This window comes from Pagrus major, chromosome 23 (assembly GCF_040436345.1).
Source record: "Pagrus major chromosome 23, Pma_NU_1.0".
In the NCBI taxonomy this organism is placed as follows: domain Eukaryota; kingdom Metazoa; phylum Chordata; class Actinopteri; order Spariformes; family Sparidae; genus Pagrus; species Pagrus major.
The window spans coordinates 23,140,918-23,167,620 of record NC_133237.1 but is presented as its reverse complement, the minus strand read 5'-3'; the positions used below and the strand labels follow the sequence as shown (position 1 = coordinate 23,167,620).

At 38.4% G+C, this 26,703-nt stretch overlaps 2 protein-coding genes across 3 annotated transcripts; one reads left to right on the top strand and one right to left on the bottom strand.

Annotated features, from left to right (window-relative positions):
• Nucleotides 1–168: 168 nt before the first annotated feature.
• On the top strand, nucleotides 169–3,093 carry eif3g (eukaryotic translation initiation factor 3, subunit G). 2 transcript variants are annotated; one of them, XM_073495094.1, is made up of 10 exons: nucleotides 169–270; nucleotides 362–408; nucleotides 1,097–1,185; nucleotides 1,482–1,541; nucleotides 1,643–1,747; nucleotides 1,902–2,097; nucleotides 2,193–2,309; nucleotides 2,418–2,554; nucleotides 2,797–2,903; nucleotides 2,986–3,093. In XM_073495094.1, exons 1-10 carry the CDS (start codon nucleotides 248–250, stop codon nucleotides 2,999–3,001), a joined length of 897 nt encoding a protein of 298 aa, XP_073351195.1. In that variant the 5' UTR covers nucleotides 169–247; the 3' UTR covers nucleotides 3,002–3,093. The 2 variants fall into 2 exon arrangements, with proteins under 2 accessions (XP_073351195.1, XP_073351196.1); XM_073495095.1 differs by having other exon boundaries at nucleotides 175–270; nucleotides 2,193–2,303.
• A 9,372-nt stretch (nucleotides 3,094–12,465) lies between these two features.
• Nucleotides 12,466–25,139, bottom strand: dnmt1 (DNA (cytosine-5-)-methyltransferase 1). Its single transcript, XM_073494786.1, has 34 exons — nucleotides 24,967–25,139; nucleotides 24,433–24,469; nucleotides 23,622–23,729; nucleotides 23,283–23,523; nucleotides 23,082–23,154; nucleotides 22,851–22,935; nucleotides 22,705–22,745; nucleotides 22,568–22,622; nucleotides 22,385–22,468; nucleotides 22,012–22,121; nucleotides 21,739–21,857; nucleotides 21,504–21,596; nucleotides 21,243–21,394; nucleotides 20,424–20,611; nucleotides 18,608–18,791; nucleotides 18,383–18,480; nucleotides 18,013–18,160; nucleotides 17,779–17,894; nucleotides 17,501–17,702; nucleotides 17,289–17,422; nucleotides 17,017–17,196; nucleotides 16,701–16,925; nucleotides 16,414–16,606; nucleotides 16,136–16,226; nucleotides 15,897–16,037; nucleotides 15,491–15,773; nucleotides 15,255–15,396; nucleotides 14,708–14,874; nucleotides 14,425–14,602; nucleotides 14,090–14,285; nucleotides 13,838–14,001; nucleotides 13,567–13,683; nucleotides 12,851–12,944; nucleotides 12,466–12,758 (listed from the first exon to the last, which is right to left on the bottom strand). Exons 1-34 carry the CDS (start codon nucleotides 25,011–25,013, stop codon nucleotides 12,721–12,723), a joined length of 4,524 nt encoding a protein of 1,507 aa, XP_073350887.1. The 5' UTR covers nucleotides 25,014–25,139; the 3' UTR covers nucleotides 12,466–12,720.
• Between the last annotated feature and the right edge of the window lie 1,564 nt (nucleotides 25,140–26,703).

Sequence of the window (26,703 nt, the reverse complement as noted above, 5' to 3'; positions counted from 1 at the left end):
TAAAGACTTCAGCATGTCGTACATTTTTATCATAATATAAAGTGAAACAGCATATATGATCACATTATTTTTGCCCTTCAGCATGAAAAAAAAAAAATACGACGCAGTATGACTCTTATTTTGAAGCTAAGCGTTCATGAAAAGTGATGCTGTTATTGTGAAGTTTTTCTCCCGGAAGTGTGTGTGGTGGCGGCTCGGCTCGCGGTGCACCGCTCTTTGCTGTCCTGAAGCTAAGCTAGCTGAGAGGATGCCGTCGATTGAATACGACGAGTGAGTTATATTATTGATATTTCATAGTTTCTGCTCGTGTTTTGTGTCTCGTATCGATCTAATATCGCATATAAATCTCTCCCCTTTCCAGCTCCAAGCCCAGCTGGGCGGACCAAGTCGAGGAAGAAGGAGATGAAGGTAAATAGCAGCTGCTTGTGTTAGCTAACGCTAGCATGGCTCTGGTAGTCTGGTACCCCGAGCAGGAGGCCGGCTAGGCGGCTTCCACTTCCACGTGGTTGTTGGGCGTAATACTGGAGTTTAAGATATATGTATATTAGATAATTTGGATATCTAATCTTTAAGCGGTCATAGGTTTAGGAGAGACTGACATAAATCGACGGTTTACAGACGAAATATCGACACGCTGCGGTCCCAGTCTCATGACGTAGGCAGAGATGGCTAAAAGTTAGCAAGCGTAGCGTTAGCAAGTTCACAAGAGATGCTACTGGCTAAACGTAAAATATGGCTATTGATGCAAGGAAGCTTTGTGTCGGAGACTGACATACATCTGTCTTTACCAGTAATACATTTTCATTTAGGTGTCAGGTGAGTATTTGTACAATTGAAAGACGGAGATGTAACCAAGAGATGAGATGTTCTGGGGCTGCTTCATTGACTTTGACAGCAGAGAAGAGTGAAGTGTTGATGGTCAGATTGACTGATATCCCAAGTGCAAAAGTTTCTTTGCAGTGTTTACTCAGCCGGCAATCTTTTAATGGTCACTTGAGAGCTGATCTTATATCGGCCCAACATATGTGAAGCTCGAAGAGTTGTTTCTTTTCCTTTGTGGCTTGTTTGTCTTACATTGTCTTGTTATGTCTGTCAGGCACGCTACCATCCCCCAAGGAAACCATCAAAGGAAATATAAAAACTATCACGGAATATAAAATAGATGATGATGGAAAGAAGTTCAAGGTAATTTAAGTGTATTTTATTAATGCATATTTCAAACACCAGGACTCAATAAGAGTATCCTGATAAACTACAAACATTTTGCCATTTGGCTTGTAAAACCACTAAAGCAATAGATGTTGTGGCACCAACACTCTCTAGACCTTTGAATAGACTGCATGCTTCATTGCATTTCTACATAACAATGTAGCAGTATAGTAGTTGCTAAGTGCCACAAATTTGACTACAGTTAAGTAAGATGCTTCTCTAAAAAAAAAAAGTGAATTATGCAATTACTGCCTTTATTTTTTGTCCTCTAGATTGTGCGGACCTTCAAGATCGAGACAAGAAAAGCCTCCAAAGCTGTTGCCAGGAGAAAGGTCTGTATTTAAATTGAATGTATTGAAGATGCATTTGCTTTAAAATGAACAAGATTTGGGGTCAGGTCAGGTGTTTATCGTATATTGTTGTTTTATTCCAGAACTGGAAGAAATTTGGCAACTCTGAGTTTGATGCACCAGGTCCTAATGTTGCCACCACCACAGTCAGTGATGATGTCTTCATGACTTTCATTTCCAGCAAAGAGGTGAGCATCCATTGTGGGCTTTGAGATGTGTGCACTGATGCTTGTTTATGTGAAGTAGTCCAAGTGATGCATGAAAACACATTTTAACTGTGGTAGTGGTTTGTAATTTACACGGTTTAGCTTGTGACTCAGCCCCTCATCTTACCTCTTGCAGGACTTGAACGCCCAAGACCAGGATGAAGATCCCATGAACAAACTGAAAGGACAGAAGATTGTGTCTTGTCGTATTTGCAAAGGCGACCATTGGACCACCCGCTGTCCGTACAAGGACACCCTGGGCCCCATGCAGAAGGAGCTGGCTGAACAGCTTGGACTTTCCACCGCAGACAAGGAAAAGCCTGCTGGCTCTGGTACCATCCGCACTCCAATCACATCATCAGATTTTGATTTGTTTTTCATGATCCACTGTTAGATTAAATGGTTTGTTGTTCTTCTCTTTCTCCAGCTGAACCAGAGCCTGCAGCGCCTGCGCAGAGCAAGACTGGGAAGTATGTGCCACCGAGCCTGAGGGATGGAGGGACGCGGAGGGGCGAGTCCATGCAGCCCAACCGCAGAGGTGGGTGTAAGTGGTTTCATCTTTTTTTTACTCTACATCCTTTCATGATTTAAATTTTTGTACAGCTATAAGAGCATTGCTCGGCACCAATAGAGTATGTTTTTCATTTTACAGCTGATGACAATGCCACTATTCGTGTGACCAATCTGTCTGAGGACACCCGTGAGACCGACTTGCAGGAGCTATTCAGACCATTTGGCTCCATCTCAAGGATCTACCTGGCCAAGGACAAGAACACTGGGCAATCAAAGGTCAGTGCTCATCTTAAGAATAGAAAGACATGCATCCTTTAATATTGACGGCATTGAAATTCCAAAACCTAATTTTTGCACACGGTGTAGATATTGATTTTATTTAATTTTTTTGCTGCTTTCCTTAGCTTTTTAAGTGATTAGCTGGTGTGGTCATTGATGACATTCACATTAAGACTGACAATTATGAGAAGCACAGAATGGTCCAGTTGCTTATTAATCGACTGCTTTGTTTCCTGCAGGGATTTGCCTTCATCAGTTTCCACCGTCGGGAGGATGCAGCCAGAGCCATTGCAGGAGTGTCAGGATTTGGATATGATCATCTTATTCTCAATGTTGAATGGGCCAAGTAAGTGATCAACAGTGTTGTCAATTAAGTGTTAAAGCGTGTTATTTAATCTTGCTCCTAATCTTTATTTTACTCTTTGCAGACCGTCAAACAACTGAGGATTCAATCAGAATATATTCGAGGATGATGCCAGATTTTATCATTGTGGTAAAATATGGCTGTTGCCTAAATAAAATCCATGTTGTCACAATCTCTTTGTCATGGTTTTCATTCTCGTTTGTGTAGCGGTTACATTTCCTGGCAGCTTATATTCAGACTTATCCTTCAGTTCTTTTATTTAAGCTGTGATGCTTGTAAAGTCCAAGATCTAAGAACCAACTTAGTATGCATCAGAAGTGCAGTGCTTCATATACAGTTGCACATGCAGGAAGTGCACATTGAATTCTCACAACTAAAACCACACTTGAGGAAAATCTGTGCTGTATGTGCTAGCTATCATGAAATTTGTTCAATGCATTGAAGAACCACTTGGTCATCTGCGTTGTTTCCATGTACTAAACCTTAAACGGTTCAGTGGGTGAGTTTTTACATTTTTTTTTTTTTTAAACTTTCTTTTAATTTTTATTTTGAGACGGCAAAACAAATACCCATCAGGGGAGCAACATATGACCACAGCTTTCTGCTGTCACAAAATGATAACAATACAAGACCATACACACAATCAAACACAAAACAAACAAAAAACTGAATAAATAGATGAAAAGAAAAATTGTGGAGGGGTTCATAATATCAGTGAATGCTTATGTTTAGTCTTAATTTACTCCAATACTTATTATTGCTGGCCACTCAGCCAAAATAAATACTAAGGGGGGACCCCTCTTTAACAAAATCCTCTAGGGTTGCTTGCAGTACATTAGATAACCATTCATAAGGAAGAATTGACAGTTTATCGTACGTAAAGTGTGAAATAAAAAGTCAAAAGGAAGAATTGATAGTAGTTTATCGTACCAAATTCAAAATCAAAAGTGTGAAAAAAAAGTCTGACAATTTCTACATGTGAAAGAAAAAGAAAAAAATCCAGATTGGATTTATGAAAGCCTGTAAATAAAGTCAGTGACAGCTCTCACAGAATCATTACACTCTATCCTCATTTTGAGTCCAAGTCACTCAGTTCACAGATGGTAAAAATAATTATTCTTAAGTTTTTTTCACCTGGTTTCAGACACCTAAAAAAAAAAAAAAACTGAAATTTCCCAGAAAATTACGGGACTTTTCCCGGAAAATTTCCGGAAAACTACCAGTTTTCTTTTCTGACAACTTCTACATGTGAAAGAAAAAAATTCAGATTTGATTAATGAAAGCCTGTAAATAAAGTCAGTGACAGCTCTCACAGAATCATTACACTCTATGTCCTCATCGTGAGTCCTAGTCACTCAATTCACAGATGGTAAAAATAATTCTTGCTTTCAGACTCCTAAAAAAAGAATATATTTTTTTTTATTCTGTTATTTTCTCTGCTACACAGACATAAAAATCTCCAGAAAAATGTATTTTTCACTTATATATATATCTTTTTTCATCCTCCAAAAGTTTTTTTCACCTGGTTTCAGACACCTAAAAAAAAATAAAAAAAAATGTATTCTGTTATTAAATAAGATGAAAAGCATTAATGTTCGACCAGGACAGGACGAACATTGATGCTGCACTCTAAACACAACATGCATCTGTTATATGGTAACAGGTTATGTAACATGACTGTCATGTTTCTTTCGGTGAGAAATGTGTCATACGTGGTGCTAAGCTGCCCTTAGTGTCACGGGTGGAAGACTGTGTATTATCAGCCTTCTCATCAATGGGTGTCTACAGTGAATAGTGAATCACGGCCAAAACCGAGAGGAAGAGGGAGAAAGTGCATAATTCTGGCAAGAAATGACAGAAAACGAGTTGTATGTGTCTGAGATGGAGGTTGGAAAACATTCTTTATTAATTCTGCACTTCACGTTGTCCTTTAGCAGTGCGAGGACTGTGAAAGTCCATGCATCCATCAGAGTGTCAGTGCAATATTCATTTGTTTACAGCGATCAGACTGACTGCTTCACGTGCCCAAATTATGCGCGACAGTCAGTGGTATCCCTAGAGCCTGGGATATCATTTGAAAATGGAAGTTTGATAGGTGAACACTATTTATTCATTGAAGTGTAGTTATGGTGAACTCGGCTGGCATCATGATTAGGACTCACAATGAGGATATGGAGTGCAATGATTCTGTGAGAGCTGTTACTGACCTTATTTACAGGCTTTAAATTTAATTAGATTAATCTTCATTAATTGAATTTGGATTTTCTTTTCTTTCACACGTAAAAATTGTCAGAATTGTCCCGAAAAATTCCGGGAATTTTCCGGGACATATTCCTGGAATTTTCCGGGAATATCCCGGGGAATGGCAGGATTTTGTAAAGAAAAATTCCGGAAATTTTCCAGGAAAAATTCTGGGAATTTTCCGTGAAAATAAAAAAAAATTTTAGGTGTCTGAAACCAGGTGAAAAAAACTTTTTAGGAGGAAAAAAAAATTAAATTTCATGTTTGAAACTGAAAAAGTTAGAAAATTCCGGGAATTTTTTGTAGGATATGGAGTGTAATGATTCTGTGAGAGCTGTTACTGACCTTATTTACAGGCTTTCATAAATCAAATCTGGATTTTCTTTTCTTTTCTTTTCTTTTCTTTTCTTTTCTTTTCTTTTCTTTCACATGTAAACATTTTTCAGAAAAGAAATCTGAAAATAAGTGCAGGAATGTTCCGAAAAATTCTGGGATTGTTCATTTTCCGTTAATTTTCCGGGTCAATTCTGGGAAAAAATTCTGTGATTTTTCCGGAAATTCAGGAAACTTGTTAATTTTTGGTAGAGCTGGTCTACATACATCTGTGAAATAAAATTTTTCAGCAATGTCCAGGAAACTTTGACACTGATATCACATGATAATCAGATTCAACAGTGGATTTATTTCATTGTATTGACTCTGTTCTTGAGAGTCAATATAATGGTGCTTGTTTATGTCACACAAACAAAAGTGTGAGATAAAAAGTCAAAAGTGTGACAAAAAGTCAAAAGTATGAGATAAAAAGTCAAAAGTGTGAAATAAAAAGTCAAAAGTGTGAGATAAAAAGTCAAAAGTATGACATTAAAAGTCAAAAGTGTGACAAAAAGTCAAAAGTGTGAAATAAAAAGTCAAAAGTGTCACATAAAAAGTCAAAAGTGTGACATAAAAAGTCAAAAGTGTGAAATAAAAAGTCAAAAGTGTGAAATAAAAAGTCAAAAGTGTGAGATAAAAAGTCAAAAGTATGAGATAAAAAGTCAAAAGTGTGACAAAAAGTCAAAAGTGTGAGATAAAAAGTCAAAAGTGTGACAAAAAGTCAAAAGTGTGAGATAAAAAGTCAAAAGTGTGAGATAAAAAGTCAAAAGTGTGACAAAAAGTCAAAAGTGTGAAATAAAAAGTCAAAAGTGTCACATAAAAAGTCAAAAGTGTGACATAAAAAGTCAAAAGTGTGAAATAAAAAGTCAAAAGTGTGAAATAAAAAGTCAAAAGTGTGAGATAAAAAGTCAAAAGTATGAGATAAAAAGTCAAAAGTGTGACATAAAAAGTCAAAAGTGTGACAAAAAGTCAAAAGTGTGAGATAAAAAGTCAAAAGTGTGACAAAAAGTCAAAAGTGTGAGATAAAAAGTCAAAAGTGTGACATAAAAAGTCAAAAGTGTGACATAAAAAGTCAAAAGTGTGAAAAAAAGTCAAAAGTGTGAGATAAAAAGTCAAAAGTGTGACAAAAAGTCAAAAGTGTGAGATAAAAAGTCAAAAGTGTGAAATAAAAAGTCAAAAGTGTGAAATAAAAAGTCAAAAGTGTGACATAAAAAGTCAAAAGTATGAGATAAAAAGTCAAAAGTGTGACAAAAAGTCAAAAGTGTGAAATAAAAAGTCAAGTGTGAAATAAAAAGTCAAGTGTGAGATAAAAAGTCAAAAGTGTGAGATAAAAAGTCAAAAGTATGAGATAAAAAGTCAAAAGTGTGACAAAAAGTCAAAAGTGTGAGATAAAAAGTCAAAAGTGTGAAATAAAAAGTCAAAAGTATGAGATAAAAAGTCAAAAGTGTGAGATAAAAAGTCAAAAGTCATAAGAAAGAATTGATAGTAGTTTATCGTACCACATTGATATTGTAGGAGGATGTACATCAAGCCAAACCTTCAGGATCGAAAGGCGTGCCCAGACAAGGACATGGGGCTGATACCCAAAATACACTGTTTAGGATCCATTACTATTTTAATGCCAAGAAAGTTCTCTATCTCTGTTTGAACAGTAGACCAGAATATTTTAATCAATGGACATGACCATATTAAATGAAAATAAGTGCCTAGTTGTTATTGACACTTCCTGCATGCTGCAGAACATGAGTCATCATATTTACTATGTATTTCAGGAGTCACATGCAGTTTATTAATTATCTTATATTGTGTTTCATGTGATTTGTCTGAACTAGTAATTTTCTTGGTATTATCCAAAGTGTGAAATAAAAAGTCAGAAATGTGAGATAAAAAGTTAAAAGTGTGAAATAAAAAGTCAAAAGTATGAGATTAAAAGTCAAAAGTGTGAGATAAAAAGTCAAGTGTGAAATTTAAAATGTGAGATAAAAAGTCAAAAGTGAAATAAGTCAAAAATGTGAGATAAAAAGTCAAAAGTGTGAAATAAGTCAAAAATGTGAGATAAAAAGTCAAAAGTGTGAGATAAGAAGTCAAAAGTGTGAGATAAAAAGTCTTCTGACAATTTCCACATGTGAAAGAAAAAAAAAATCCAGATTGGATTTATGAAAGCCTGTAAATAAAGTCAGTGACAGCTCTCACAGAATCATTACACTCTATCCTCATTTTGAGTCCAAGTCACTCAGTTCACAGATGGTAAAAAAAATTATTCTTAAGTTTTTTTTCGCCTGGTTTCAGACACCTAAAAAAAAACCAAAAAAAACCTGAAATTTCCCAGAAAATTACGGGACTTTTCCCGGAAAATTTCCGGAAAATTACCGGATTTCTTTTCTGACAATTTCTACATGTGAAAGAAAAAAATTCAGATTTGATTAATGAAAGCCTGTAAATAAAGTCAGTGACAGCTCTCACAGAATCATTACACTCTATGTCCTCATTGTGAGTCCTAGTCACTCAGTTCACAGATGGTAAAAATAATTCTTGCTTTCAGACTCCTAAAAAGAATTTTTTTTTTAATTATTCTGTTATTTTCTCTGCTTCACAGACATAAACATCTCCTGAAAAATGTATTTTTCACTTATTTATATTTTATTTCATCCTCCAAAAGTTTTTTTCACCTGGTTTCAGACACCTAAAAAAAAAAAAAAAAAAAAAAATTGTATTCTGTTATTAAATAAGATGAAAAGCATCAATGTTCGTCCAGGGGAGTTTTAATGAAAACTCCTCTGGATGAACATTGATGCTGCACTCTAAACACAACATGCATCTATTATATGGTAACAGGTTATGTAACATGACTGTCATGTTTCTTTCGGTGAGAAATGTGTCATACGTGGTGCTAAGCTGCCCTTAGTGTCACGGGTGGAAGACTGTGTATTATCAGCCTTCTCATCAATGGGTGTCTACAGCGAATAGTGAATCACGGCCACAACCGAGAGGAAAAGGGAGAAAGTGCATAATTCTGGCAAGAAATGACAGAAAACAAGTTGTATGTGTCTGAGATGGAGGTTGGAAAACATTCTTTATTAATTCTGCAATTCACGTTGTCCTTTAGCAGTGCGAGGACTGTGAAAGTCCATGCGTCCATCAGCATTATGCACGAGTGTCAGTGCAATATTCATTTGTTTACAGCGATCAGACTGACTGCTTCACGTGCCCAAATTATGCGCGACAGTCAGTGGTATCCCTAGAGCCTGGGATATCATTTGAAAATGGAAGTTTGATAGGTGAACACTATTTATTCATTGAAGTGTAGTTACGGTGAACTCGGCCGGCATCATGATTAGGACTCACAATGAGGATATGGAGTGTAATGATTCTGTGAGAGCTGTTACTGACCTTATTGACAGGCTTTAAATGTAGTTAAAGATGAATCCTCATTAATCGAATTTGGATTTTCTTTTCTTTCACATGTAAAAATTGTCAGAATTATCCCGGAAAATTCCCAGAAATCGGGACAATATTCCTGGAATTTTCTGGGAATATCCCGGGGAATGGCAGGATTTTGTAAAGAAAAATTCCGGAAATTTTCCATGAAAATAAATTTTTTTTTAGGTGTCTGAAACCAGGTGAAAAAAACTTTTTGAGGAGGAAAAAAAAATTAAATTTCATGTTTGAAACTGAAAAAGTTAGAAAATTCCGGGAATTTTTTGTAGGATATGGAGTGTAATGATTCTGTGAGAGCTGTTACTGACTTTATTTACAGGCTTTCATAAATCAAATCTGGATTTTCTTTTCTTTTCTTTTCTTTTCTTTTCTTTTCTTTTCTTTTCTTTTCTTTCACATGTAAACATTATTCAGAAAAGAAATCTGAAAATAAGTGCAGGAATGTTCTGAAAAAATTCTGGGATTGTTAATTTTCCGTTAATTTTCCGGGTCAATTCCGGGAAATTTCAGGATTTTTTCAGGAAGAATCCAGGAATTTTCATTAAAAATTCTGTGATTTTTCCGGAAATTCAGGAAACTTGTTAATTTTTGATAGAGCTGGTCTACATACATCTGTGAAATAAAAATTTTCAGCAATGTCCAGGAAACTTTGACACTGATAACACATGATAATCAGATTCAACAGTGGATTTATTTCATTGTATTGACTCTGTTCTTGAGAGTCTATATAATGGTGCTTGTTTATGTCCCACAAACAAAAGTGTGAGATAAAAAGTCAAACGTGTGAAATAAAAAGTCAAAAGTGTGAACTAAAAAGTCAAAAGTGTGAGATAAAAAGTCAAAAGTGTGAGATAAAAAGTCAAAAGTGTGAACTAAAAAGTCAAAAGTGTGACATAAAAAGTCAAAAGTGTGACATAAAAAGTCAAAAGTGTGAAATAAAAAGTCAAAAGTGTGACATAAAAAGTCAAAAGTGTGAGATGAAAAGTCAAAAGTGTGAAATAAAAAGTCAGAAGTATGAGATAAAAAGTCAAAAGTGTGAAATAAAAAGTCAAAAGTGTGACATAAAAAGTCAAAATTGTGATAAAAAGTCAAAAGTGTGAAATAAAAAGTCAAAAGTGTGAAATAAAAAGTCAAAAGTGTGAAATAAAAAGTCAGAAGTGTGACATAAAAAGTCAAAAGTGTGAGATGAAAAGTCAAAAGTGTGAGATAAAAAGTCAAAAGTGTGACATAAAAAGTCAAAAGTGTGAAATAAAAAGTCAAAAGTGTGAAATAAAAAGTCAAAAGTGTGAGATAAGTCAAAAGTGTGAAATAAAAAGTCAAAAGTGACATAAAAAGTCAAAAGTGTGAGATGAAAAGTCAAAAGTGTGAAATAAAAAGTCAGAAGTGTGAAATAAAAAGTCAAAAGTGTGAAATAAAAAGTCAAAAGTGACATAAAAAGTCAAAAGTGTGAGATGAAAAGTCAAGTGTGAGATAAAAAGTCAAAAGTGTGAAATAAAAAGTCAGAAGTGTGAAATAAAAAGTCAAAAGTGTGAAATAAAAAGTCAAGTGTGAGATAAAAAGTCAAAAGTGTGAGATGAAAAGTCAAAAGTGTGAAATAAAAAGTCAGAAGTGTGACATAAAAAGTCAAAAGTGTGACATAAAAAGTCAAAAGTGTGAAATAAAAAGTCAAAAGTGTGACATAAAAAGTCAAAAGTGTGAGATAAAAAGTCAAAAGTGTGACATAAAAAGTCAAAAGTGTGAAATAAAAAGTCAAAAGTGTGACATAAAAAGTCAAAAGTGTGACATAAAAAGTCAGAAGTGTGAGATAAAAAGTCAAAAGTGTGAAATAAAAAGTCAAAAGTGTGAGATGAAAAGTCAAAAGTGTGAAATAAAAAGTCAAAAGTGTGACATAAAAAGTCAAAAGTGTGAGATAAAAAGTCGTGTGACATAAAAAGTCAGAAGTGTGACATAAAAAGTCAAAAGTGTGAAATAAAAAGTCAGAAGTGTGACATAAAAAGTCAAAAGTGTGAGATAAAAAGTCAAAAGTCATAAGAAAGAATTGATAGTAGTTTAGCGTACCACATTGATATTGTAGGAGGATGTACATCAAGCCAAACCTTCAGGATCGAAAGGCGTGCCCAGACAAGGACATGGGGCTGATACCCAAAATACACTGTTTAGGATCCATTACTATTTTAATGCCAAGGAAGTTCTCTATCTGTTTGAACAGTAGGCCAGAATATTTTAATCAATGGACATGACCATATTAAATGAAAATAAGTGCCTAGTTGTTTTTGACACTTCCTGCATGCTGCAGAACACGAGTCATCATATTTACTATGTATTTCAGGAGTCACATGCAGTTTATTAATTATATTTTTATTGTGTTTCGTGTGATTTGTCTGATCTAGTAATTTTCTTGGCATTATACAAAACCTTGCACCAGGTCTATTTCCCAGCTATTTTTAATGTTCATTGTATTCTTATCATTCATAAGCAACTGGTCTTATATATGTCATGACTTTCTTATTAATTGTTGCTGCTTTCGTGATAAGACTATCAAGAATATTCAGCTTTCTGCCACTTTTGTAATATGGAGTTGAGTTTAAATAACTCCTGATTTGTAAGTAATGATAAAAGTGTGTTTGAGAGAGATTGAACTCTTCCTGTAGTTGCTGAAAAGACTTAAGTGCATCACCCAGATACATATAATCAATTTTTGTGATACCAGCAGCTTTCCAATCTCTAAACCCCACATCTACACAAGTATATTCAAAGTCAGGGTTATAAGCAATAGGTGCTCCAAAATGTTTACATATGCTATTCAAAGACTTGCATTTATTTGTAGCTATAAAATTATCCTTCATCTTGATTTGTAACTTCCTGGAACATACAAAAGGACGGTCTGACATCGATTCATTATCTAGACCTATATTTCCCAGATCTGTAAAGGAAAACTGACTTTTACCCAGCCTGTGACAAGTCTCAGTTGTGAGGCCCAGTGATAATAAATGATTAGGTAAGGCTAACCCACCCTCTTGTTTTTACATTTTAATATTGCAATATCTTCTAAAAGTTATTTTTCTGGACTAAAAGCATGTTTGACTAAACCAATGACTAATACAAGAAATTACTAAAATCCAATATACACAAGTTCTGCTGAATTGCAACATCACCACAATGACAATACAACCAGAGAGATTAAAGAAATGGTCACATTGGTAGGGACAGCAAAATCTCTTCTGGTTAAAATGTTTGTCTGCCACAGCAGTTTCTTTTTCCTCCACATTAAAATCAAGTGTGGTTTGTGGAAACCTCAACCAGAGTCACTCCAGACAGATGTAAACTGCCATTTGTTACAACTGTAGTTAAACAATCTGGATGAGATACTAGGTGAGAACACACTTTACCTGCTAAATTAAACAGCTTTACCAGCATAATTTCAGTTATTATATATGCAAATTATATATACACACATGTATGACAGTTTCAATACATTAAAATTTACAAATGATCAATTTCATAAGAGCTTTATTTGAAACATTACACATATAAAAACTACATACAATTTAACCCACATTGGGTGAACATTTCCCAACAACATGATTAAAAGCACATTTAAAAACTGAAAACATGGAATGGCACTGCACTGAATGTCCATGGCTGTCACTTAGTGACACAGTTGAAAGCCAGCTTATTCAAAAAGGAATGATTGCCTGAAACGTCAGGATCTGTGGAACCAAGTCTTGTTGGGAAGGTAACCAGGGGACTAATCGGTGACCTCCATCTTCTCTTGTTTGATGTTCTCTGGAGGGGAAAAATACAACATGTGTAAGGCTTTATGCATATTTAAGTATAAAATGTAACGCAGAAGAGCATAATTCAGAGAGATTAGTCACCTGATGCTTTTTCTCCCTTCATTCTCTCCATGACACACTTCTTAATCTCCATGCCTATGGCCCTGGAGAGTGGAGGGGGCACAGCATTTCCAACCTGGCAGAAACAGGAAGAAACAATTACATAATCTGTGAGTGTGTCATTTGAACTGTGATGTACTTCAGACTTCGCAGAGCAGCCATGTTGATATCGTTTGTAACTTCAGTATTAATGTACTTTATTCAAAACTTGAAATAACAGTTGTTTTTTGGCCACTTGAGGGCAGCAGAAGCACGTGTTAAAACATCAGTTTCTAAGTTGATATGGCAAATTTGTTAGGGAACAGTTGCCTAATCACACACACAGCAATATTAGCATTCATGTGAAGGGGTGTTTCAAGCAAAGTCTAATATTCACTTTAAGTCTGTTTTTTGAAAATATTTGAATTTTGAGCTGTTAGATGATCCACTATATTCAAAAAGATAGTCACCAAATTTTGTCTCTGAAGTTTGGTACTATGCAGCTAGTCAGTGGCTCTTTCCCTGAAAACAGCTGCCTGCTGTGGCCTTAATCACTATGAAAATGATGAGTTTGAACCAAGTTGCACACGAAAAAGCAAAACAATGAGCTCATGGATAAATATTTGGCAATTTGTCCTGTGACCCAAACAGTGACAGAGCCCAAAATCTGCCGTTGTCACACACCATATTTTGGAACCAAAAGATTTAAAAGATTCTACCTGTCTGTGTTTGTCCAGGATGTTTCCAAAGAAGCGGTAGGTGTCAGGGAATCCCTGAGAGCGTGCACACTCCCTCACACTGACCACTCTGTGCTGCTCAGGATGCAGAACACGGCCCTGAAATTAAAATGCTTGGATTAAGACTCAAAAGTGAAGTTATCTGTTACAGGATATAATAAGGATAATAATAAGGTCAAGCAATTTTGTGTTCATTTTGAAACATTTGAAGTGTTTTTGATTTAAAATGCATATTTATAGAAAGCTGATGTACCTGCTTGCCCATGGGTTCAGGGTTAGTGACCGTTGTACTGAAGAAGCCGTCCCACTCCAATCTGCCATAGAGTCCGGCCCAGTGATTGTGGCGGTTGCCAGTATGGGGCAGACACCAAGGGATCAGGGTATTGAACTGCCTGTCTGCGGGGTCGCATGGCTTCCCTAAAACCACAAACATAAATCAGAGATGCCTCCACACTAGAACTATAAGCTCTCTTAGTTTCTATTATTTCAGTATACACTGACATACCTCCTGCACAAGTGCAAACACCTCGGAGTGCACCAGTGCTGCTGCGTCCATTCTTTTTGTCAGGGTGTGTGTAACGCAGTTTCTTGGTCATAGTGCCATCTCTCAGCCGGACCTCAAGGTTGGGCAGATCCCTCCAGTCAGAGCCTGGAGCGAGGGGGATGTGACGCATCCGACCTTCAACCAGAGCACTCATGTCCTAAAAACACAATAGATATATTTTGTTGTTAGAAACTTAACTTTTACCATCAATTACATAGGTGAGCACATTAACACAGTACAGCTACATTATGTTAATGTTACTACCAAGACAAAAAAGTCCAAGTGAGACAGCTCACCTTGCAGATATGATCTCTGAGGATTGGCTGGTATTGTGTGCCTCTGATCTGCCTCTGGAACCAAGACTGAGGCTCCCCGTTGTAGGAAATCTCCAACGCAGCTGCACCATTGCGGATCTCTGGCAGGTCAGACATGGTGTCTCTGACAGTGATGGTTCGGTAGATTCCTCCATTGCCTCTGTTGAAGACAGAAAATTTAGTCTTGTGTACACACTGAGCTATACAGGTTTGTGATCCAGAATGATGGATCAATAAATAGTATAATAGGAAATGTTTATATTACCGTGTGACATTACTGACGTATTTCTTTTCGTCCACTACCACGCTCAGAGAGCAAGCTCTGGGGGCAAACACATGCAGAGGCTCAGGATAACGAGGCAGCTCCTCACCCGGAGCAGCAGCCAGGATGATTGCCCTGCGGCGGGTCTGGGCAACACCGTACTGACCGGCCTGATGAGGAGGGCAGCATTCAGCATGTTAGTGGTGCAGTAAAGGTGATCACCATAAAATACTCCTTGCATGTGCGACAGTGAAAAGGGGGCAGGTTGTGTCAGAATTCAAATTTAAATGACATTAATTAAAATAAAAAATATGGAGGTTTATATCCCCTCCCTCCAAATTTGAGATAGCCAATTCAATTTCACGCTGCCGTGTCCGACACTGCCAACCGCTATTGGTGGATCTGGGGAGGGCACATACAATCATAAAGATAAGGAGCTTTACCGGGCGAGTTTCACACATGCCAAAGTTAATGCTATTCCTCCAGATCACCAGCCAAAGCACAAAACTGGCCAGACACGACAGACAAAAGTCACATTAGTCAGACCTACCTGCAGGACACCAAAAGTGCACTGGTAGCCCATGCGCACAAGACAGCGTAGAGTCAACTTCAGGACCATGGAGCTTTTGAATGACACAAAGTTCCTCACGTTCTCAAGCAGGAAGAATTTGGGTCTGTAGTAATCACAGTAACTGCGAGAGAGGAAAAACATATTGTAAATGTCAGTGTACGGTCACTAAATCTCTAGAGGTTCATGATGACAATCTGCTCTTTACAGACACTGACCTGAGATAGGAGACCACGAGGGAGTTCTTGAATGCAGAATAAGTGCGGGAGTTGAAGCGGTTCATCCCACTGAACCCTTGGCAAGGAGGTCCTCCACACAACATCTCAACATCACCTTTCTGAGGCAGCTTCTGGCCAAGAGAATTTGTCTTCTCTCCAGACATGACCAACTTCAGCAAAACGTTGCAGTCCTCAGTGAAGACTGTGGTGCCAGGGTTGTTGAGCCTGAAGGCCTGTGCTGCAGGCTCCCACATCTCTATGGCCCACAGAGTCTCAGAGACACCTAAAGAAAGCAATGACTCATATGTTCAGCACTGAAAAATAAAACGTAGTGCCCAGACATATGTATGTAAACATTTGTGGAGCCGAGAACACATTTCATGAGTGGCACTGAAAAAGGATTTACCAGCCTGGTGGAAGCCTTCAGAAAGTCCACCGCAGCCAGAGAACACATCCAGTGTGCGATATTTGGGCACTTTAAGTGTCTGTGGTTCAGTCTGAGAGTCCTGTGGTTCCTGTGCAGCAGAAGCCTTTCCTTTGCCTTTACCTTGAAGAGAATAAAATGATAATTAGATTAAGATTTCAGTAAGCCTAAAACCAGACTTAGATCAAGAAAATGTAATTTTCTTATGCCTGCATTTTTACCTTTCCCTTTGCCCTTTCCTTTGCCTTTATGAACAACTGAGCGAGCATGATTTGGAGGGTCTTCAAAGCTTTTTGACTTTGCACTATAGGCCTGTGAGAGGAAGGTCAAAAGAACAAACATTTACACAATATTGAAGATTTCAAGTTTAGGCATAATATAAGTTTTCCCAATTTAGCTCAACATTTGATCTTTTGATGCACTCTTAAAAAAAATGCCAGTATGCTAATCAACTGACAAGTGATCTAATCTGAAATTCCAGAAAGTATACCAACTGTACCTCCAGGAAATAGAAGCGGTCAGGTCCACCACTGGAATAGTCCTGGACTGATTCATTCAAGTCTTCTCCATATTCTACTTGACAGCGGCCAAGCACCTCGGCCATGTCGACGGTCACTTCTTCATCACTCCAGTAGAGCTGGTTGATGTCTGTGTGGTAACTGGCTTTGACACCTTTGTGAGTGTTCTCAGGCCTGGTAGATTAGACAAAAGCCAGTTAACTCTTTAAAAATAAATTGTTGTCATTCAGGGTTTAGTCTGTAACCAATAATTTTAATGTATTTTTACCTGTAGAACTTGTAGAGTCGCAGTTTGACCTCTGAGGTGTCAGGCTTCCCATTGCTACGCCTGTGACAGAAGATCTCCTTGATGCGCCCAATGCGGAAAGGCTCGGGAGCATCCAGGTTTGATCCCTTGATGTAGTCTGAGGACTTCCTGTAATATTCTGGATACAGCTCCTCATCCACATCTTCCTTCCTATGGGAGCGCTTCACTGGACTAGCTGGCTTCACACTGAGAGCAGGAAAACAATGCAATGAGTCTCAGACATATTCCTTATTATACAAGTTTGAAGAAGTTCCAAATTTTGAATCAAGTTCCTCACCCGAAATTAAATGCATCAGGAGGCAGGTAGACACCGTCTCCCACCTTAAACTGCAACCCCTTAAAGCAGGCCAGATTATACAGAGCCTTGGAGTCGTGGTCTTTGTCCAGCAGGGGTTCAGATGCACGAGGCATTTCCTGTTCCTTCCTTTCATTAGTCCTCACACAGCTGCTACAGTACCTGGAAGCACATAAATACACATGGTTAAAAAAAAACAAAAAACAAGAACAGATATAGAGTGCAGTTCAAATACATGTGTGGATGGTGCTTACTTGAACTTGCAGTCTTCAGATGGAGTGGTCTTGGGAGGCATCACAAAGCGGGCGAACTCTGTGTCGTACCAGAACTGATAGAAGAAACTCTTCCCATCATCATCAATCACTTTGATTTCATTGTCCATGCCGCCCTATAAAACAAAAATAACCACAGCATCAAGAAAAATGTGTGAGAAAATGCAAATTCACCTTCTGTCAAGTAAACTCACCTCCATAAACCAGTTGTTAGATGGGGCTTTATATGTGACGTTAACTTTGCCTTGCACATAATTGAGCTGCATGTCTTCACACTCATCAACAAGGACAAGCTCGAGTGGATCAGAACACTCTCCCAGCACTGTGTGGATCCCACGAAGGAACCAGTGGGCATGGAACATCTTTCCGTGGGTGTCCTCCCACAGTGACGTGATCCTGAGAGGGATTAAGTCATTAGAATCATGCAAACCAGTGTTACCAAAATGTTATTAAAGCGTCTAAACAGACTCACCTTGCCAGATACAGAGGAATGGATGGATCCTCTGATGAGACTGAGACACAGTCTCCCACCTCCAGTACTTCATCATTCAGACAGACCTTGCTGTAGTACTGCCTCTTCCCCTCAGTCTGAAGGGAGTGGAGACAAAACATACATTATGTATATATACACACACGCGCGCGGCTGGGTACCAAGGCATGACGAGAAAACTTCATCATAACCACCAAGGACGAGGAAAACAAATACCTGAATAGGCTCTCCGATCCACGTCAGGCTGCACAGGGTTTGCTTCTTCCTCTTAGCTTGAGAAACCTTTTTGGCCTTTTCAACTGGAACATCTTCCTCTTCAATGTTCTCATCATCTTCAGCCTCCTTAACTGCCAGGTTTGGGCATCTAAATAAAAGTTGTGTTGAAAAAAGGAATTAAAGACTATAGACCTTCATGTACCATGACCTTGTTACAGCACATAAAAGCATCATTTTTGAAAGTTTGTTTTTGATGTAGAAGAAGCCTAGGAAAAATGTTTGTGACAAAGTAATTACACAATAAGAAACTAAACCTTCACCAGCATACATTCATAAGGCTGCAGATTGAACGACTCAGAGATACACTAACCTTCTTTGCTTACAAGCCTGCTTGCTTTTGCCACTTCCTCCAAATTTGATCATGTCCTTGCAAGCTGTACACTTGCCGCAATCAGGGGATTGGCAAACCTGAAAACAAGGGGGAAAAAAAATATATATGGATTTCAACTGTTAGGAATTACAGAGGACATGCAAAATGCTAAAAGCACACCACATACTGCTGAAATAGTGGGGTCTCACTTTCATAACCACTCACCTCACAGACACCACAGCGCTGTCTTTTGGCCCCAGTACTCTCTTTATCATTCTGTTCTATTTGATCAGAGAAGAAGGTATCAAAGATCTGGTACACCAGCGTGGTAGTGGTGGCTTTAGTCGGACCCTTGCTGTCCTTCTCAATCTTAGTTGGGTGACGAATGGCCTGTCTTCTGGCAGCTCTCCTGTCAATAGAATAAAGCTCATGTTCAGAGGAGAGATCTACTTGGTTTTGCACAAACACCTGATGATATGTGGAGCGATGGCATTATGAAGCCCCTGGCCGTCAACACACCACAGCATCAGGCCATGCAACATGAGAAACGAGCAAACAAAACCAAACAGACACAGTAAAGATGTACAATGCAGAGTTCCTGTTGGATGCAAATGGCCGATTAAGGCTGTCACAAACATTCAGGCCTGCAGAGAGTTACGACTTTGCTCTCATGTGGCAACCAGTGTTATTTTCCCCCTCAACTTCTCTGAAGATTATTTTCCCTCTCAATTAAAGATAAAATGTTTCAACACAGGGTTGACCAAGGCCACACCTCTGTGTTCCAAAAAGAGTTAATGTAGTTTGTCTCCCTAAATGACACAGACAAGAAACGCAGCCTAAAAAGGTAGCCCAGGTGTAACTTAACTTGTGAACAGTTTATAAAACCCTGATGGTTCACATCAGAAATCACAACATTGGGGATATCCCATGTTCTAACTCTTAATCGTTACACAACCGTCAGCTTATTGTAGCATGGATTAAGTGCCATGAGAAAACTCTCCAGGAGACGTGGCTTACATTAGAGGCTTCAACTGCTTTTCCTTTTGAGAAAAAAAAAAAAAAAAGAAAAAAAAAGAAAGAAATGGAAATAAAGTTTAAACTGGAAAACTGCTTCCCTTGTCTACCAATTACTTTTAGGGATAATTCCAGCCAATTTGACATACATGCTCCTTTAATTAATAGATGTCAAAAGTACCAGAAGAGAGTTTGCATGACTGCAACGTAGAACGAAAAGGAAAGCAAATTTGCATATTTGAACAATTACAAAATTTCATGATTGTTAAATAAAGTTTCTTACACTTAAAAACTTACTTGAGTCCATTTTGTACATAATATACTACCAGACATTATATATTGTTTATAATTAATTTGTATTGATTGTGACTGGCCAAGATACTTCTTGGCCAGAATTCAAATATGCCAGATAAAATAAACAACAATGTAAAAGCAAAATACAAAATAAAATTATAAATTAAAAAATTATAGCATGAACTCTGGAATAATGCCGTTTTTGTCCATATAGCCTCTAAATGCTTCACACTAAAACACACCACCGTACAAGCTAAGGATGCATTCACAACAAGGCCTACCTACCAGTACAGCAGCATGCTGCATTAGGAAATGTCAAAGGAATGTTAGACATCAGGGAGAACAAGGAGGGAGGAGCAGAAATACAGGAATACAAGCAAATAAATAAAATTAACTTCACATCTTGAAGCATGTGGGTTGCAAAGGAGCTGCTGCTAATAAACCTGGGTGAAGCTTGAAATGGGGAGTCTTCATTTAAGTATTATACATAGCATGTACACTGCCCATGTTTCACTTAAAGCGGTGATTGCATGCACCGAGGGGCCAAGAATCTGCAGCTTAACATTTAAAAAAAAAAAAGAAAAAAAAAAAAGCATGACACCCCTCCTCCCCCTTTCGATTGATGTTTAAATTAAGTATAAACCTGCATACTATCCCTTTAAAAAGGCTCGGGAATCAAAGCCAATTCTTTATGGTAAGAAGGAACCAAATCATAATCATCTTTCAGCTGTACCTTTTCCCCAGAGTGACTCCGGCAAGCTTGATCAGGTCTCTCATGCAGGGAGTGACAATGATGGGCTGCTCGTCCGAGTCACCGGCCTCATCATAGCTCTCCACCTGCTCCACCACAAACTGGGCATGGCGCAGCAGTGTGTCTTCAGTGAAGCAGTTGAAGTTCAGTCCTGCAGGAGGCACAGTTGTCTGAGGGCCGAAGAAAAAGAAGTTGGTCGGGGGTCAAATTTCTCTTTATCTCAGAAATGTTACACTCACAAAATGTCAAATGTATGGGTGTGACTGGGCTAAGGTTCACACAGCACCCACTTAAAGCAGCAAAATGTAACTTCCTGGAGAAAGATGGTAGATTGTCGAGTCTCATATAGTCAAATACTGACGCTTTTGGTCAACAGCTCAGATCTGCTGCCGTCACAAGACAGCAAAGTCTCTTCACATTGCAAATTTTGTCAAAATTGTTCATCCTCTCATGCCAGAGGCTTTAACAATTTACCGCTGACATTAACTTAAAAAAAATGGACTGGACAAATAGTTAATGGTAGACTTTCTGACAATCAACTGAAACATGATTACTTGTCTACAACAACTTTTCTGTGAGTGATTGTCTCATCTCTTTGTTTCGGTTTATATATTGAGTTCAGCACTTCTGGAACATGCCACTACCATCTTGCCATCAATGTGATATAAAACACTATCTCTTCTGTAGCAGCGACCACTGATGACCCCTTGAAAAACAGAACCATGTTGAATATAGACAACATTATTTAATTCCCAAAAGATCGAAAAAGACAAAGATGTTGTGGTCAACACAAGTCCTCACCTCAATCTTGTTGAGAAGGTCCTCATAAGTAGCATCACGATTCTTCTGGAGAAATTCCACCACAATCTTGCTCATATAGATTTTCTCCTGCATCACTGCAAAGATGGGTGCGTACTCCTCACTTGACTGCATCAGGATGTAATCAGCAAAAGCTGGATAATAAAGATAGAGCAACCATTAGTGCATCATACAGGGTATAATACATACAAATCTGGAGCAGAAAGCTTAAAAAAAATTATTCTTATTTTTTTAAATGTCTACCTGTAGTGAAACCAATAAGAGCTTTTTCTCCACCATCAAAACCAGTGATCCACCAGGCATTGATGGGTCCAAGCTTCTTGGCAGGAACACCACCTGAAAAGAAAAAAAATGAATAAATAAACACCAGACACATAAACTAAGGTGAATCTGCTTGGTTGTAATGGATAAGAAGGGGAAAAAAAATACATTTACAACCCACATTAAGTTTTCATTTTTAAAATGTGAGTTTTCATACCATCCAAGCAAGGGTTGTCATCATAGATGGGTTTAACAACACAGCTGAAGTAGAGCTCAACATTCTTCTCAATCAGTCCAGAGTCAAATGGACAAAGATGGCCACGCTTGTCATATACACTGCAAGACATAAGCGTCAACGCGATCACAAACAAAACCTCACTCGCTGCAATACAAAAGCTTCCATCAATTCAAGTATTTTTTTCTCTCCCTTCACTGGATAAACTGGCCAAGTATCACCTAAAACACTGAAGACGGTTGGAGAATCACTTACCTGAAGTTTGTAATCTTGTGTTGTGGGAGATCCTCATAGCTCTCAAATCCATCCTCATTTGAGTCAAACAGGGAGAGGCGCTCATCTGTTAACATTTCTGGTTCATCCAGCTGAAGATGGAAAGCACAGAATTGTTTCAGCTTCATAGTACTTCCAGTCCACATAAGTGATGACATTCAAAATAAAAACATTACACATACACCATTACAACAACCTAAAAAAACTGAAAAAAAATAAATGACGGGTTTCATGTGATAAACTCTACTTAATTATTAGTGTGAAAATGTACATGAAAAATGTAGCGCATTCAAAACATAGGAGCTTTACAAACAACACACATGATAAAGCCACTACTTGAATGACAAACTCTTACCGCATTATCAGGATCCCCCTGAAAGAACTTGAGGTCTGTGTCATCCAAATACTGTCTGCAGTCTGGACATTTGGGAGGTGGTGTCTAAAAACAAAAACAAAAAACATTTAGTACAGTACTAAGCATTAATGTTTAAAAAAGGTTTCCAGCTATGACACTGAGGTGAAAGACCCAATTCATTACCTTTGCAGCAGAAACAGGCTTAATCATCTCGCTCTTCGACTCCTCTGGAGCAGCACTGCATAACGAAAAGTATTAGTACGTTCACTATTGTGTGAGCTCCATCACCATAATTAACGTTTGGAGTGTAAAAGACATACCTTTCATCCGAGTCAACTTTGAGACGCTTCTCCTCCCGAGTCTACAATAGATTTTAAAGTATGGGCAATGTTAGATACCAAACTTTGAGATGGTCACTTACTCTTGATATTTAAATATCACTGACATGCATTTAAAAATGCTTCACCTCTTCTACGGTATCTTCCTCTTTCTTCACTTCAGTTTGTCCATTAGTGGCTTCTCCATTCAAGTCTTCAGACTTACGCTTTTGACTGTAAAACATATTTATATAAAAAAAGGGGGGGAAAAAATACTTGAATACTTGAACAAGGCATGACAAAACTTCAGGTTTTTTTTGCTGAAAATGAGTGGAGTGAATGACAAAGTATAGGGCACAATACAAAACTAATATACGCACACTTTGGAGAACATTGACAAGATGGTTGGCTGTTTCCCACTGTTTCTTGTAACTCTGGTACTGGCTGGAGACTCTACAAAGAAGAAAAACAAGATTGCATTTTTTATATACCATTGTTTCAAACTATTTGATTTGGGGGTCATCACCACCTTTAAATGCACCTATTTCATCATAAATATCAACAAGAAGTTTCAAACTTGCTTTTGGGGTCAGAATTTGCCTTGCTCCTGCGTCCACCCTTTCCTTTGGGAGCAGTAGGTGACTTGACAGCCTCCTCTTCCTCCTGTACATCCATGGTAACATCTTCACTGTCCTCATCTTTGTGGGAGCCATTTGTGAAGCCATTTGTCTTTCCATTCTGCTCCGTGCCATCAGCATGTGAGCCATTTTCAAGATGAAGCTCTTTCCCCAGCAAAGTCTTTACTTTAGAGATGTACACCTCCTGTGGAAAGTGCATGGAATACATTACACATCACAGGACAATAACGAGCAGTAAATTTCAACAAGCAGTAACGATTCCTATAACTTAGAGTCACTAACCATTGAGATCTCTGAACTTTTCATCTTTTCCTCCAGGCTGGTAAGCTGGTCCTGAGCATCAACATGCAGGAAGTCCTGCACCAACTTGAGTTTCTCTTTCACATGATCCTGGAAGGGCATTTTTATAAAAAGTATCACGTCAGAAAAGCCAAGTTGAACTTGAGGATACAAAACAAATGAACAGTAAAGTTATGATGCATTTTTAAGAATACTATCATAACAGAATAAGAAAGGCTACATGCAGCAGGTAAACTGAACGAAATGATACTGATACTAGATTACCTAGTTAATCCTTAATGATAAACTAATTCATAATTGTGCTATTTAAAGTGTTAAAGTCTGAGATAACCGTCTGAACTGCAAATGCTTTACATAAAAAAAATCCTTAACTTGAAGATGACATCATCAAGCCTGGTACTGATTATCTCTTCATCACACTTTGGGGAGTGATAGTGTTCAAGATATTAAATCCAAATTAATTTTCTAACATGCAGGGCAACTGAGGAGCAGCCCCGGGATTTGCTTCTATATGCCATCATCCGTAAAGTTCACCTTTCTGCTTTAAAATCGTATTGAGGGACTCCTTCAAAAGTCATTAATTATAATTGAACGAGACATTATTAAAGACTTAGATAAGTGAAATCCTACTGAGGGTAATGCTTCCCATTAATGTGAAACTATACCGTTAACCTAAAATCATGTTGCTACAAACTGAGCACTCATCATCAGCACCAAATAGTGACCAGCTGGAGTCACACTTGTTGAGATTACTTGCAGGCTTTTACTGATAGCAGGGAGACACATAACCCACCTCGTCTGAAGATCCATCCTCATCCAGCACCTCCAGCCTGAACGAGACACAACGAACATGTCAAAACATCGCTACGGCGACTGCTATGTTAATTATCAGTGCGACAATGTGCAAATCGTCTGCGACCACATTTCCCACCAAGCTTTTAGCAATAAAACCGGAGTGACGGGGAGCTAGCAGAAACATACATAGCAAAACTTCCTGAGTGGCGCCAAATCCCTCACGCTGCTCCATCCATTGACAGGCTATGATGCTAACTGGCTGACGTTAACAGGGGGCTAATGTTAACTCAGTATGCGGCATCAACCCCGACTGTCAAGTGGCAACAAGCTAACGCTAGCTGCGGCTGCTACTACAAACAAAAAGGTAAAGTAGTGGCCCCGGTCACGACAACCAAGGCACGCCTAAAGCAGATAGTTATGTGGTTTTCACTGTTGTTGTTGTTGTTGTGGCTTTTGAACCAAGACAACAAGCTACATGCATGCTACATCACCAGGGCATTATTAGCATTCACGTTTACTAATGTTACCGTACCTTTTCCTGACATCCTCTGGCAGAGACAGTGAAGTCCTGGATGGCATGGTATACAGCTAGCTAAACGTAAAAGACAAAAGAGATAAAATCGCTTTAAAATCCGTTAAAACAATGTTCAAACCCGCCGTCGGCGACCACAGTGCGGCTCCACAGTGACTGCCTGTTGTGAGCTGATTCTTGCAATGGATGCTATAAGCAATTCGGGCGCGCGGGCCGTCTTTTCGCGCGGAAACCCGGGTGTTGTGGACTGTACCACTGCAGTGATCTACGGGTAAATCGCTTGAGCGAGGGACGTGATATTTACTCGCTGTATGAATCTTTTGGGCGCAAAACACATTTTCTTACGACACATACGATATGCAACACAATCGTGATTGTCACGTGGTTGTGTTTGTCAAAGAAGTCGTTTTCTTGACATCAACAACCAACTCGACCTTCCCCTACTGTTTGCCTGATGGTGTGGACAACTGACCAAGCGGAAGCAATCTGAACGTTGTTTATTAATGAGCAATAATAGCAATAAATCTTGAGATGGTATGTATCTATAGTTTTGAATGAACGCATTTATTAGATAACACCGTGCTTGTAGTGAATAATTGTAGTAGTTGCATTAGTGCAGGGTAAAAGCTGTAGAAGAATTTCCTCTTTTACTGTAATGTAACCTTGTGATTATGCTTTCGATCCGGACTGGGCTTCTCCTCGTCTCTCTCTGTTATAAGTAAATATAACGCCAGACATACATTTGAGCGACTTCTATTTTATTTGGCAGATTTGCAGTTTAAAAAAAAAAGAGCATGGAGAAAACATCTTTCAAGTGTTGTTTGCTATATGCCAATTTTACCACAAGGTGGCACTGTGTCATTGCAGATGGTTTCTTTTACAACGTAGGAGTCTGTGGTTTTGTGGCTGTCAAATCAACAGTTACCTGACCTAAGTTAAACCTACAGACCTACATATATTGAGCAGTGATCCATTTTTTCATACAAGTCATCTTAGGCCACATATATATGGACTAGGCAGTTCTGTATGTGTACTATATTTACGTAATCTACTGGAAATGATTCACAAGTGCGTTAAGGATTTTTTGTACACGTTTTGTTTCTTAGTATGAACTGTAAACTGCTACAAACTATTTGCTGGGACAACCCCACTTCAGTCTTGTGTGCAGACTTACATGTTTTTGTGTACACAACTTCACCTACAGGTTTCTCAGTCTGATGTCATATCCTGCAGGGCACTGGAAAGACTTGGCAGACTTCCCAGCAGTGCAGCCTCCTGGGGCTGATTCAGCCAATGTTCCCACCCAGGAATCCTGGACGTCTGACAGGAAACAGGCCCAACTCTCCCAAGGCCACTATAAGTCAGCCTCTCCCCTCAACCCCATGTCTCCCCCTTACCCAAAAACCTCTCCCGGGACCTTTCTTTATGTTTCTCTCAGACAAACTATCTTACAAATAGACATTCTTCTTCACCACACCCCATTTTCACCCTCTCTGCCCTCTACCCAGTTTCCCATCATAGCCCTGTCTTGCTTTAGCCTTCAAGCAACTGAGCAATTTTATTAGCTAAGAGAGCCATGATTAATAGCCAAGCAGTATTTGCATGTACAACTTCATGCTTTCATGTTGAAGCTAGTGTTTTCCTGACCTTGTCAGAGCATGTTTGGATTAAATGCAGCATATTGAATACTTCTCAGAAGTAGGCACAATGGGAAGGCGTCTCTGGACCTGCAGGAGA

Bases quoted from the DNA above. Each gene is read 5' to 3' on its own strand.
- eif3g (XM_073495094.1), top strand. From the start codon at position 248: ATGCCGTCGATTGAATACGACGA. The intron at 2,098-2,192 runs GTACCATCCGCA...CTCTTTCTCCAG, and splicing joins GGAAAAGCCTGCTGGCTCTG to CTGAACCAGAGCCTGCAGCG. The intron at 2,310-2,417 runs GTAAGTGGTTTC...TTCATTTTACAG, and splicing joins GCCCAACCGCAGAGGTGGGT to CTGATGACAATGCCACTATT.
- dnmt1 (XM_073494786.1), bottom strand. From the start codon at position 25,013: ATGCCATCCAGGACTTCACTGTCTCTGCCAGAGGATGTCAGGAAAAG. The intron at 24,470-24,966 runs GTACGGTAACAT...TGTCTCGTTCAG, and splicing joins CCAGAGGATGTCAGGAAAAG to GCTGGAGGTGCTGGATGAGG. The intron at 17,703-17,778 runs GTGAGTCTGTTT...AATCCCTCTCAG, and splicing joins ATTCCTCTGTATCTGGCAAG to GATCACGTCACTGTGGGAGG.